Source organism: Agrilus planipennis, unplaced genomic scaffold (genome assembly GCF_000699045.2).
Source record: "Agrilus planipennis isolate EAB-ADULT unplaced genomic scaffold, Apla_2.0 scaffold31, whole genome shotgun sequence".
In the NCBI taxonomy this organism is placed as follows: Eukaryota; Metazoa; Arthropoda; class Insecta; order Coleoptera; family Buprestidae; genus Agrilus; species Agrilus planipennis.
In genome coordinates this window covers 383,779-395,768 of record NW_020439053.1, presented here as the reverse complement: position 1 = coordinate 395,768, position 11,990 = coordinate 383,779, and the positions used below count along the sequence as shown (strand labels likewise).

At 29.5% G+C, this 11,990-nt stretch overlaps 3 protein-coding genes across 11 annotated transcripts in view; 2 read left to right on the top strand and 1 right to left on the bottom strand.

Moving 5' to 3' along the window:
• Positions 1 to 10,453, top strand: part of LOC108732879 (signal transducer and activator of transcription 5B) — a 14,001-nt gene extending 3,548 nt beyond the window's left edge. The window contains exons 2-7 of one of the 5 annotated variants that reach the window (XM_025976968.1): positions 172 to 640; positions 1,616 to 1,869; positions 1,994 to 2,118; positions 2,413 to 2,568; positions 3,768 to 3,927; positions 5,739 to 7,764. In XM_025976968.1, the coding sequence (XP_025832753.1) occupies positions 172 to 640; positions 1,616 to 1,869; positions 1,994 to 2,118; positions 2,413 to 2,568; positions 3,768 to 3,927; positions 5,739 to 5,763 (1,189 nt within the window). In that variant the 3' untranslated portion in view covers positions 5,764 to 7,764. Of the gene's footprint in view, positions 1 to 171; positions 641 to 1,615; positions 1,870 to 1,993; positions 2,119 to 2,412; positions 2,569 to 3,767; positions 3,928 to 4,013; positions 4,080 to 5,351; positions 7,765 to 10,381 lie in introns of those variants that run through there. The other 4 variants (XM_025976966.1, XM_025976969.1, XM_025976967.1 and 1 more) reach the window with 4 other exon arrangements.
• LOC108732878 (signal transducer and activator of transcription 5B) overlaps positions 1 to 11,990 on the top strand; it is a 20,833-nt gene that overhangs the window by 6,161 nt on the left and 2,682 nt on the right. For all 4 annotated transcript variants that reach the window (XM_025976974.1, XM_025976972.1, XM_025976973.1 and 1 more), the window contains exons 5-7: positions 10,858 to 10,939; positions 11,387 to 11,496; positions 11,556 to 11,734. In XM_025976974.1, the coding sequence (XP_025832759.1) occupies positions 10,858 to 10,939; positions 11,387 to 11,496; positions 11,556 to 11,734 (371 nt within the window). The remainder of the gene's footprint in view (positions 1 to 10,857; positions 10,940 to 11,386; positions 11,497 to 11,555; positions 11,735 to 11,990) is intronic.
• Positions 9,256 to 11,990, bottom strand: part of LOC112905146 (solute carrier family 25 member 44) — a 10,570-nt gene continuing 7,835 nt past the window's right edge. The window contains exons 3-5 of one of the 2 annotated variants that reach the window (XM_025976975.1): positions 10,178 to 10,362; positions 9,935 to 10,115; positions 9,256 to 9,885 (exon numbers count right to left, since the gene is read on the bottom strand). In XM_025976975.1, coding sequence (XP_025832760.1) covers positions 9,566 to 9,885; positions 9,935 to 10,115; positions 10,178 to 10,362 — 686 coding nt within the window. In that variant the 3' untranslated portion in view covers positions 9,256 to 9,565. Of the gene's footprint in view, positions 9,886 to 9,934; positions 10,130 to 10,177; positions 10,363 to 11,990 lie in introns of those variants that run through there. The other variant, XM_025976976.1, reaches the window with a different exon arrangement.

The window sequence follows — 11,990 nt, the reverse complement described above, 5'->3', positions numbered from 1 at the left end:
TGTACTTAGTAAATGAATTGAATATTCTGACATTTTTATTTTGAATGTGTTTAATTTTTTGCATTATTTTAACATAATCTGAACATATAGTTGCAGTGGCTTTCGTAACATACTTTTTAATGTTGTTTTTTATTACTATTAATAATTTATTAATTTTTTAATTGTTTTTAGATTTACAGCAACAGTACGTTTACTTGTCGGCGGTAAATTAAACGTACATATGACACCTCCACAGGTAAAAGTCACAATTATTTCTGAAGCTCAAGCCAACATTCTCTTGAAGAATGACAAACTGGGAAAAAATGGAGATGCCAGTGGAGAAATATTAAATAATACAGGTACAATGGAGTATCAACAGGCAACACGGCAGTTGTCCGTTAGCTTTAGAAATATGCAGTTGAAGAAAATCAAAAGAGCCGAAAAGAAAGGAACAGAAAGTGTGATGGACGAGAAATTTTCACTACATTTCCAGTCACAGTTTAGTGTCGGAGGTGGCGAACTTGTCTTCCATGTCTGGACGCTCTCTTTACCTGTGGTCGTCATCGTACATGGCAATCAGGAACCGCATGCATGGGCTACCGTTACCTGGGACAATGCGTTTTCAGAACCTGGTCGGGTACCTTTTACTGTTCCTGACAAGGTAAGTGCCGATTCTATCAGAGATAAGACAAAGCTGCCATTTTTAAACTGCGAAATAAAATAGGATCATAAGCTTGCTTAAGAAATATAAATTGATACCCAATGTATTATTGTATCAAAAGTTACTTCAAATGAATAAATATCGTATGTCATACGCATATGCGCAAATGAAATTAATGTAAGAGGTGTATAGCAGTCAACTAAAAAGACCCCACATTCATATGCAACTACAACTGCCTTGCAACCCCTAAATCAGTGGTTTCCAACCTTTTCGTACCTGCGCCCCCCTTAAAAAAAAGTTGTTGCGCCCCCTTAATTTTTCTAACAATCTAATTTCATAAATACTCAACTGATATTATAATTTATGTAATGGGCTACAAAATAATATACAATATCATCTAAAATGGTGAAAAAAAGCATAATTATTTATTTTATAAAGATACATAAGTATATAAATTAATCATTTATTAAACGTTCAAATTATTTTTATCAGTTNTATTCGACTCTTTTGGTTTGTATTCGAAAATGATATTTTGGAAACAGCTGCATGCCCCCCTTGCAACAGTCTCGCGTCCCCCCAGGGAGGCGCGCCCCACAGGTTGGAAACCACTGCCCTAAATAGTTCAGTCTTATCTCAAACTATTTGGTTTAGCTCGTGATGCATGAGAAAAAATGGTGAAGCGCCTGCTATCAATCAGTCAGTTGCTTTGTTAATCTACAAATCACTTAACAATAGCAGTTAGTACTGTGCTAGGGTTTCTTTTTGTATATACTCACTAACCAATTTTCAAGGATCCTCTGTAATACGCGCTCCGTAATCAATAAATGTGAAAATGAAACTTGAACATTTAAGGTAATAAAAAAAAAATAAAAATGTGAATAATGTAATGCCTGGGAGTAAAAAAAAGTTCTAAAACTGAACTTCTTAAAATGATTTAAAAAGCTTACTTTATTACATATTTTCTCTTTGACATAGGTTCCGTGGAACAAAGTAGCAGAAACCCTATCCCTTAAGTTCAGAGCAGCAACGGGCCGACCGTTGACAGACGAAAATCTTTGTTTTCTTGCACAGAAGGCTTTCAGGGGAAATTTTACAGATAATAATCAACTTCTAAGTTGGGCACAGTTTTGTAAAGAACCACTGAATGAACGAAATTTTACCTTTTGGGAATGGTTTTATGCAGTTATGAAGTTGACTAGGGAACACCTTAGGGGACCTTGGATGGATAAGTAATACATTTTTTTATTGTTTAACGTTTATTTGAAACGAATTGAAAACAAGGCATTTTACTGATAATATTGCACAATGTACTGCTAGGTTGATACAGTTTTTATTTTATTCATTTTTTTACAGTGCCATACTGGGATTTATTCGCAAAAAGCAAGCAGAAGAAATGCTTCAAAATTGTCCAAATGGAACTTTCTTGTTAAGGTTTTCTGACAGCGAATTAGGTGGAATTACAATAGCTTGGGTTTCAGGTAGGTGTATTGAGTTTGTTTACATATTATCTATCCCACGAATTAATGATCTATCAGCCAACTTCATGTACACTATCGTTTCTTACATCGACTAATAAAAATAAAGACAGACATAGAAGAGCGTAGTGAACTATAAACGACATACGACTGTAGAGTATAATTTGATAAACATACCATTAAAAAAATATAGTGCTTTGCTCTACCAAACACCGCTGCTTTTTCCTTGGATGAATAATATGTATTTATTAGCTGCGTTTATGTATAACGACTTAATAATATTGTTTGGTTTTATAGAAAATCAAGAAGTGTTTATGCTCCAACCATTCACATCCAAAGACTTTGGAATTCGATCTCTTGCCGATCGTATTTCCGATTTAAATCATCTTGTTAATCTTTATCCAGATATTCCAAAGGATATTGCTTTCAACAAGTATTATACACCTTTCCAAGGTAAGTAAATTAACTGTAGTTTACTGTTTTCTTATAATTAAGTACTGTAATGGTTTACTATACTATAATGTTTTTTTAATATCGTGTTTTTAGTTTCATATTTATTAGAAACAATTTTGCATGGTACCTCCTACAGTTCAAATTGCGGGTCGTATATTAATGTCAAAATAGAGTTCAAATGTACCTTATAAATTCAAAATATTCATTTTTTATTATAGTATTTTAAAATAAACAGTAAAATAAGTTGTCGAAAATGTTTAATAATTAATATTTCAAAAGCAACATCTGCAAACAAATTTTTATTTACGGTAACTTAACATGGAATTTCTTTTGTGTGGTAAAATACCGTTTGATGATATGTTGTAGAATAAGTAAAATTTCTTTTGGACTAAATAGAAAGAAGAGACTGTGGTAAATATTAATTAAAAATTAAAAGGAATACTCACCCCTAATTACCACAAATAATTTTATCAGTCTCGCGTTGATAATGCCCACGTATGTAGTGGGCGAAACACGTGTCCGCTCATATAAAATTATTTGTGGAAATTAGGGGTGAGTATTCCTTTTAATTTTTAATTCTTTTGGACTGGTAAAATGTAATAATAAAACTAAAAACTTATCATCATGCTATTGAAATAAACAAAAATAACTTATAAAGGTACTCTTGCTAGTAAGCAATAAACTAAAATTAGTCAAACACAAAAAGAGTGATGTTTGTTAAATAAATTGTTCTCAAATTAAATGTATGTTTAAAAGAGCATGTAGGTAGTCTGAAAAACTCAAAATGTTCGACAGGCCTGTATAGTAGAACACTGCATTACAAATGTTAACGAACATGAAAATATCCTAAAATTACTACATATGTAGGTGCACCCTTAAACAACAAAAAATTTACAGTACTACCAAACTCTTAAAAACTCTTCCAGCAGTTAAAATCCTGTTAATAATGATAAAGAAACTTTTACTTTCAGTAACACTTTTACTTATATACATATAATTGAGTTTTTTTTATGTGTATGCCCCACCCCTTAGCTTAAGTATAAAAGTCCTTACTTTAATTTGATTTTAGTTATATTTTTTGTGTTCTTGAAAATGACCAATTTGTTCGAAACAATTAAATGAATTAATGTATTACCTGCAGGTTTTTTATTTTGTGTTTATCTTTGTACATGTATTGATTAACAAATTTGTTTAAGTAGATAGTCAACCAACTACAAGCAACGGTTATGTGAGGCCACTGTTAGTAACACAAATACCGGGTTGGAACGGTCCGGCGTCCGTAAGTTACCCGAACACACCCCAACATTCGTTCTTACAGTCACCCGATCCAGGCAGAGATACTCCATCCGTTGCCAGCAGGTAAGGCATGTTTTTTTCTGTAGGTTCGGTAAACAAGATGCACAATTTTTTCATCGACAATGTAAATAAGTCAGTTTATGACGTAGGTATGGAAATTACGGCGCTAACGTCTGCTAATATGAACTTTCCACGTGCTCCGTTTTGTTTTTAAATAAAAAAGTAAAATTAAACTTAAGTAAAAACGAACACAGAGATACGACTATAAAATGCATTTAGAAACGAGAATATTGTTATATTTTTGGATAAATTTTTTGGGCAGTTATAAATGATTGACTAGTTATTGATTGGACCAATTCGTACTACTTTAAACAATGATTTGTTTATAGATTTGTCCACTTCCTAATAACAATGTTATACTTTTGTAATGTTTTTCTATTCAGTGCTTTATATAAAATTAGTGATATTCTACATNAAAAAATTATGTTCTCAAATTTTGGCTTTGTACTTAAACAAACTTTTTTTAGAATCATTTTATTTAAATAACGTAAAGCATGCCATAAACTTTCTAAGGAAAATAAATAAAACATTTATGTAATAAAGTGAAATTATATGAAATAATGGTAAGGAATAAATGAAAGTTCAAAATGTTGAGTTTTAAACATAATTCTTGTATGAGTAAATGACTTGATGAACTGTAATTTTGAAACTTGAGTTATCAAGTGCTATTTTATGTAAATGTAATTGTTTTTGGGATTCATGTGCCTGTTGTGTACCAATGAATATTTTATATAAAATGTGGATTGTGATATCTTTAAAGAAAATTTTTATTAAGGTGACTGTTTACGTAGAGTATGGAATTTTGAAATGTCAAATCAGTCAGTTATAAACCTAGAATATAATTAATATTTACTATTAACTAATATAGTGCCATAATATTTTGCTCACTCGTTACACAGACAATGAAATTCTGAGCACTTCTCCGTCAATTAGGGCCTTAAAACACTGTTACAAATTGTAGTGTATATAAAAATTAATGATTATTATGTGCAAGTTTTATTGTCAGTTTAGGTGCTACCTGTTAAGCAACATTGAAATGGCTGTACATCATAAGAAACAATCTATATTAAGTATTGCTTAAATCATTTTTTTTAACATGGTGCTTTACATGTGATTAAGAAAAATACTGATTTCTATTAGTCGTTTTGTTTTTCAATATTCAACGACATAGTGTATTCAATCATTATTAAAAATTTGTTAGTTTATTTTCTATCAAATGATAGAAACTGCTGCAAAACAGACATGACCAGACATATTGCAACCTTTTATGTTTATTGCTTGTTTAGTTTATTTGCTTTTTGTTTTTCATTCTTACGCTTACATAAACGTATCATTTTTCCTGACTTTGTAGTGTCTCGTTGGGTCCCTTCTTCCGTTTTTCTGTTTTTATTAATTTTTTAAGTCATGTTGGCTTGTCTGTGTTGCAGTATCTGATGTCTGGTTATGTCTGTGCAGTTACACCGGATCAGTGGCGACGCCCGCGGCCGGCACTGGACAAGGAGTTGACTACTTGGACCAATTAGACGAATGCAACATCGATATAAACGGCCTCGTCAATCTGAGCGAACTCATGCAAGACTACAGACAATAATTGTTCATATTTTGGGGAGTGGATTCGGCCTTGGCACTGTTGTTTGGCTGTCAATGTCGTTACCAAGTATTTCTCACCCGAGTTTACACTCAGCGAACACTTGGTTGTCGAATTGTGTAACTATTTGTCAGCACGTGATGCACGCACACTACATGCACGCGATATGTCTGGTATTTTTTTTTTATTTTGGTTTTATGTAAAGATTTTGGAAATGTTACTGTAGGTCTCTTGAAGGCGATGTGAGCTGAACGTTTCTTCTCTTGATGTGCAGTTGTGGAGAAATTATGTGATTTGTAAGTACATAGTAATTTTTAGTAAGAAACGAGATTGCATGTTAAACGTTTAGTAAGGTCAAAAACAATCATAACATTTTCTTTTTTAAAACAAAATTATGTGTTAAGCTATTTAGTTGTTTAATTATTGTTTTAAATATAAATCTTAAGTCTATTAAAATTGTTGATAAAGAAGTCAATGTAAAAACCATGGTGCTTTAAATGAAAGCAACAATTAAGTGAGAGTAATCAGATGGAAAAATATCGTAGTATTTCTGTGAAATCAGCTATTACTTTTTTATATTGACTCGCTTACAAATTTACCACAAATGAATTAATTGATTTCAGAAAACATAATCTATAAAAAGAACATTGAAATAGCCAGATAGCTATAGATTACTGTATTATAATTTATTTCATTGCGTCCAAAAAAATCGAATTACGATACATGTATTTGCATTTTTGACAATCGAAAAAGCTAATAAAAAAATTTTAGTAATTGTTAATATTTAGTAAATTTTATAACATATCAAGTAATTTTTGTCATGGTTTATTTTACAAAAATTAGTTTAGATGCAAGTGCATAGAAATTGAACTTTTATCGCATTTGCTGTTTATTTATGTACAGTTTTAAGTTAAATAGTAAGGCAATTTTGACTACATATTACTTTTGTAATGCTACGTTACATTTATTGAATATCATGATCTCTGTTATTAATTGCATTTCGGCTCAAAATAAGACCTACAGTGTTGTAATTTTTGTTTATAAGCTTAAAAAAAATTAATGTCTTAGGTTGTTAACTATTTGCATGTCATTAAATTAAGTCCGGCATGTTAGTTTTAATTCCTGTTAAATGATTAATTCACTGAAAAAATATAGCCTGTAAAAACAGCTACATATTCTTTTACAAAACATAGAGCAAGTATATACATACTTCTATTTTTGAAAAATTAATTTTTACACAATAGGAGGAATTAGTCTGTTTTTGTGCAATATCATCTAATTCTACTCTTATGTGATGCTAGAAGTATCAACTACTTTTTTTTTACTTTTAAGTGAAGGTTTTTAATGTTTCTTAATTATACATTCATTAAATTAATTAAGTACTTGATAATTGCATGTTTCAAATAGGTGGAAGCACTTCGCATGCGTTTTAAAAAAATGTCTATAAAATGGTTGTTTAATAAAATAAAATAAATAAAAACTAATTTTATTACATTTAAAAAAAATTATGTTCTCAAATTTTGGCTTTGTACTTAACCAAACTTTTTTTAGAATCATTTTATTTAAATAACGTAAAGCATGCCATAAACTTTCTAAGGAAAATAAATAAAACATTTATGTAATAAAGTGAAATTATATGAAATAATGGTAAGGAATAAATGAAAGTTCAAAATGTTGAGTTTTAAACATAATTCTTGTATGAGTAAATGACTTGATGAACTGTAATTTTGAAACTTGAGTTATCAAGTGCTATTTTATGTAAATGTAATTGTTTTTGGGATTCATGTGCCTGTTGTGTACCAATGAATATTTTATATAAAATGTGGATTGTGATATCTTTAAAGAAAATTTTTATTAAGGTGACTGTTTACGTAGAGTATGGAATTTTGAAATGTCAAATCAGTCAGTTATAAACCTAGAATATAATTAATATTTACTATTAACTAATATAGTGCCATAATATTTTGCTCACTCGTTACACAGACAATGAAATTCTGAGCACTTCTCCGTCAATTAGGGCCTTAAAACACTGTTACAAATTGTAGTGTATATAAAAATTAATGATTATTATGTGCAAGTTTTATTGTCAGTTTAGGTGCTACCTGTTAAGCAACATTGAAATGGCTGTACATTGTGTATTGCAATTTTAAGTACAATATTTTTTGTTTTAACAAGTTGTGCTTTTTCTTTTACACTATATATGTTTCATATTATTGTTTATTGGTCAAATAAAGTTGGAAAAATAAGATCAATATTGTTTATTACTTAGATTTTTCTTTCTTTAAATTAAATTATGATAGATTTACTTGATTGCTCTAAGCTACAACATATTATTTCCGATAAAACGGATGAAGACTAATGAAGTCGAATTTCCGCCCCAAAATGAAGAAAAATTATATTGGAAGAATATGTACTCTATACATTTTCTGTTAATAGACTGCTTGCCTGATAAAGTAGAATTGTAAGAAAGAAAAAATGATGTATTAATTTTCTTTATAGTACGTTAAATTAGGTTGATGTGACTATCTATAAATACAAATATTTAGTCCTGTTTTATGTAAATCAGATACTATATAAGAAGCAACTTATCTTTTTTTTAAGTAAAGTTCCCTTCAGTGTAGAACATACATAAAAAATAAGTTGCTTCTGACTTGTGCTCTATGTGAAATACGAAATGTAAGATAATTTTCAGTAAAATCATGTATCAACCTAATTTATCTCGCTATAACAATAATCATAATTATAATTTATTGACCAAAACATCTTACAATATTTTAGCAAGACTTATTTTTCATTTAGCATAATAGAGATGTGGACAAGTAGTTATACGGAAAGTAGTTAAAGCCGCAGGTATTAGCCTCAATACACATAAACAATAATTACTAGATCTTTGAAACAAATAACAAGTATATATACAAAATTTTGTTATTAGGCAGATAATCTACTAACAGAAAATGTATAAATATGTCCTTTATATCATGACTGAATTGAGATTTATTGATCGTCGCCCTTTAGTGTAATTTAATAAACTAATAAACCAAATCTGGAATTTCAAAAATTTGCAATAGTAGAAGAGAAATTAGTGAAGAAATTAAAGTGGTTTTATGGAACAAAAAATTGCTTGCATAAAATGATTTTTTGTTATTAATATTTATTTCATTTTTTAAATTTGAAAATATGTAACTTATTAAAAATATGTACTTAGTAAATGAATTGAATGTTCTGTTCATTAAAAAATTAAAAGTCAATTGACCTCGTCCAAGTAAGTTTATCAACAGTAATAACGGTTTGATTTAAATACGATGTGAACTTATTTTAATTTTTTATCATCATTGTGCTGCATTTTATGTCGATGTAGTTATAAGGTATAGTAAAAACTATCTTTTTGAAAATTAATTTTGATGTTTAATACTGTTATAAAATAGTAATGCACTTTATCAGGCCACTGCATTTTTTTAAGATAACATTATCACTGAAGGTCTAGCATGTTTGAAAATTTTCCAAAACCGATAAGTTATGTATTTAATGAAGGATGTTGCAGATATATGAATTTTTAATTATTTTGCAAAGTAACATGAAATGAAAGAAACTGATTACAATAGCCATAAAACATGCATTTGCTGTTATTTCAAAAAAATTTCATGTTTCATTGAAAATGTCCTCGAGGTTTTTAATGTAAAAGATTTTATGTATGTCAATATTTCAGAAGCTTGAACACCATCAAGTGAACCAATTAAAGACAATTAAAAAATAGATTTTTATTTTTATATGAATTTAATGTTAATAATGAAACAATAGGCAAACAGGCGACTAATTTGTTGCGTTATTCAAATAGAAAATCTGATATTTCCATTTTCAAAAACATCAACAACGATTTTGAAAGTGTATTATTAATTCATTTCCTACTTAATTGCTTTTTAGATTTATACAATCACGTCTTTACAAACTACTTCCTTCGCTACGAAGAAATGTAGGACTAAGATATATAATAACAACAATAAAGTATTTAAATATTTACATGAACAATTTGAAACAAAAAAAATCAACTAAATATCACCATCGAACAAGTTCCTTATATTCATCATTAACAGAAATTCTTTTAATTGTTTCATAACCCAAAATTATACTAAAACTGAATGTAGCTGATTGAACAAGACGAGCACTGAGACCTTTTGTGAACATTTGTAAACGTTCTTCTCGCCATAAATCCCTAAATGCTCTACTCATCGAGTTCAACCTTTGTACTTGAAGCCTTGCTCTAACAATGTCTAGTGGATTTGTAAGAATAGTTGTTGTAAATCCCCCCAGAGTTCCTGCCACAGTTTGGATCAATAATTGAGAGAACCATGATGGTAAAATCGCATACAATTCATCTAAACAATGCTGAATTAATAAAGTTATCTGGATTAGATATGATATTACCTTGGTAAAAGTGATAAAATGCCCACCACAATGCAGAGTTCGGAACATAAGCAGCCAAACTTGCTCCATAGCCTCGATAAAAACCTGCTATACCATCAGCTTGAAATATTTGCCTAGCAATTTCAGTTGTAACAGCGAACTTTCCTTTCCTTGCAACATCATCACTTACATGCAGAAAATGCTGCAAAGCATTTCCTGTTAATTAATTACAGTATTTTATTTTTAATATATCATTGAATTTACCTGATAGTCACTTTTAGGACATCCAAGCATCATCAAATGTTGGCTTATAACATCAAAAGGTACAATGATTGTTTGTGAAACCAGTGATGCAAATCCTCCAGCAACCAATGCTTTAAACTTTGAGTTAACTTCTTTCCTAGATAGTACATGACGAACTCCTTCATAAGTTGAAATATAAAAAACTCCTAANTAATCTTTATCCAGATATTCCAAAGGATATTGCTTTCAACAAGTATTATACACCTTTCCAAGGTAAGTAAATTAACTGTAGTTTACTGTTTTCTTATAATTAAGTACTGTAATGGTTTACTATACTATAATGTTTTTTTAATATCGTGTTTTTAGTTTCAAAATAATAAAATTTATAATCAAATTGTCATTTATACGTTTACTGGCTGACAGAAAAATCAGTTAAATTTAGGCAAAACCCACCTAATGGCGTAGCTGAGTATATTTATTGCATATTTTGCATTGAATTTGTTTACATAGAGTTGTTTTACATTGATAGATACTGGATCCTGTCATTTCACAGTTTAGATTCAAAGCTAAAAATAAAGATAATGTTGCAATTGTACACATACGAGCATTTATAATTACAATGTTTATTATTTCTAATTTTACGATAGCAGACAGTGTACTCCTAATTAAATTAATAATTTCATTATTTTTTATTTCTTTAGGAGCAGGCCGAAGATTTGCGAAGAATGGAACAAGAGCAGGAAGCGTTTGCGTTACAGTATCACGAGTGCACGAAAATAAACGGTAATTATTCTTATTCAAACTATCGACGATGCATAGGTACTTAATAAAACATATTATTTTTAATGTAATGGACACTCAATAGGGTGCCGAGAAAACAACAATTATTCACGTTATCGTTTTGTTCACGTTAAGGACAAATAACTGTGCCAAAGCTATTTTGCTCTATTTTAGCTACTTTTTGGTTGTTCTCGTCTTATAATTTCAAATGATTTTATTCTTGGATCCCCTGCTTCCAATAGAATAAGTTATTTTGAAATTTTCGTTGCATTTTTATTTTAATTTTATTTTTTTAATTCAAATTTAACTGCGACAGTATTTTATTTATTTATTTATTTGATCCCTTATTTTTAATTATTCATTTGCGCTTAAAAGACGGTAATCATTTTTTCTATATAAGGGTAAATTAGTATTTGTTAAAGCTTAATCTATTAAAACATTTATTTCTAGCAACAATTCAACATTTATCGACACAACCCGCAAATCAACAGGAAGCGCAAGCAAATCTTCAGAAACTTACGAGACAGAAGGAAATTATGGAACAGTTATTAAATCAAAAGGTATGTGACAAGTTTGAGATTTGAGACAAATCTTCTTAAAAACTACTTCCTTTTTTAAGATCGCAGGACTGATGCAGTTAAGATTGGCTTTAGGAGACAAATTACAAGAAACTTTTACATTAATCAACACCCTTCAGGCTCAAGTTCTAGATGAAGAATTAATACGTTGGAAAAGGGACCAACAATTGGCAGGAAATGGGTCCGTTTTTAACAGTAACTTGGACACAATTCAGGAATGGTAATTAACAACAATTCTTTAATTCTTATATGCTAAATCTTAAAGTTGCTGTTTAGTTAACTTGGAGATTTACTGAAATTTATACAATCTGAATTGCATTAATTAAAATTAGATGCAGATAACTACCAAACCTGTACTTGTTGATTATTTTTCTTTTGAAATAAAACACTTGAAAAAAAAATTATGAAACGAATTTGTCAAGATTCAATATAAATATATTTAGTGAAAGTTATTTTTCAAGTGTTTTATTTCAAAA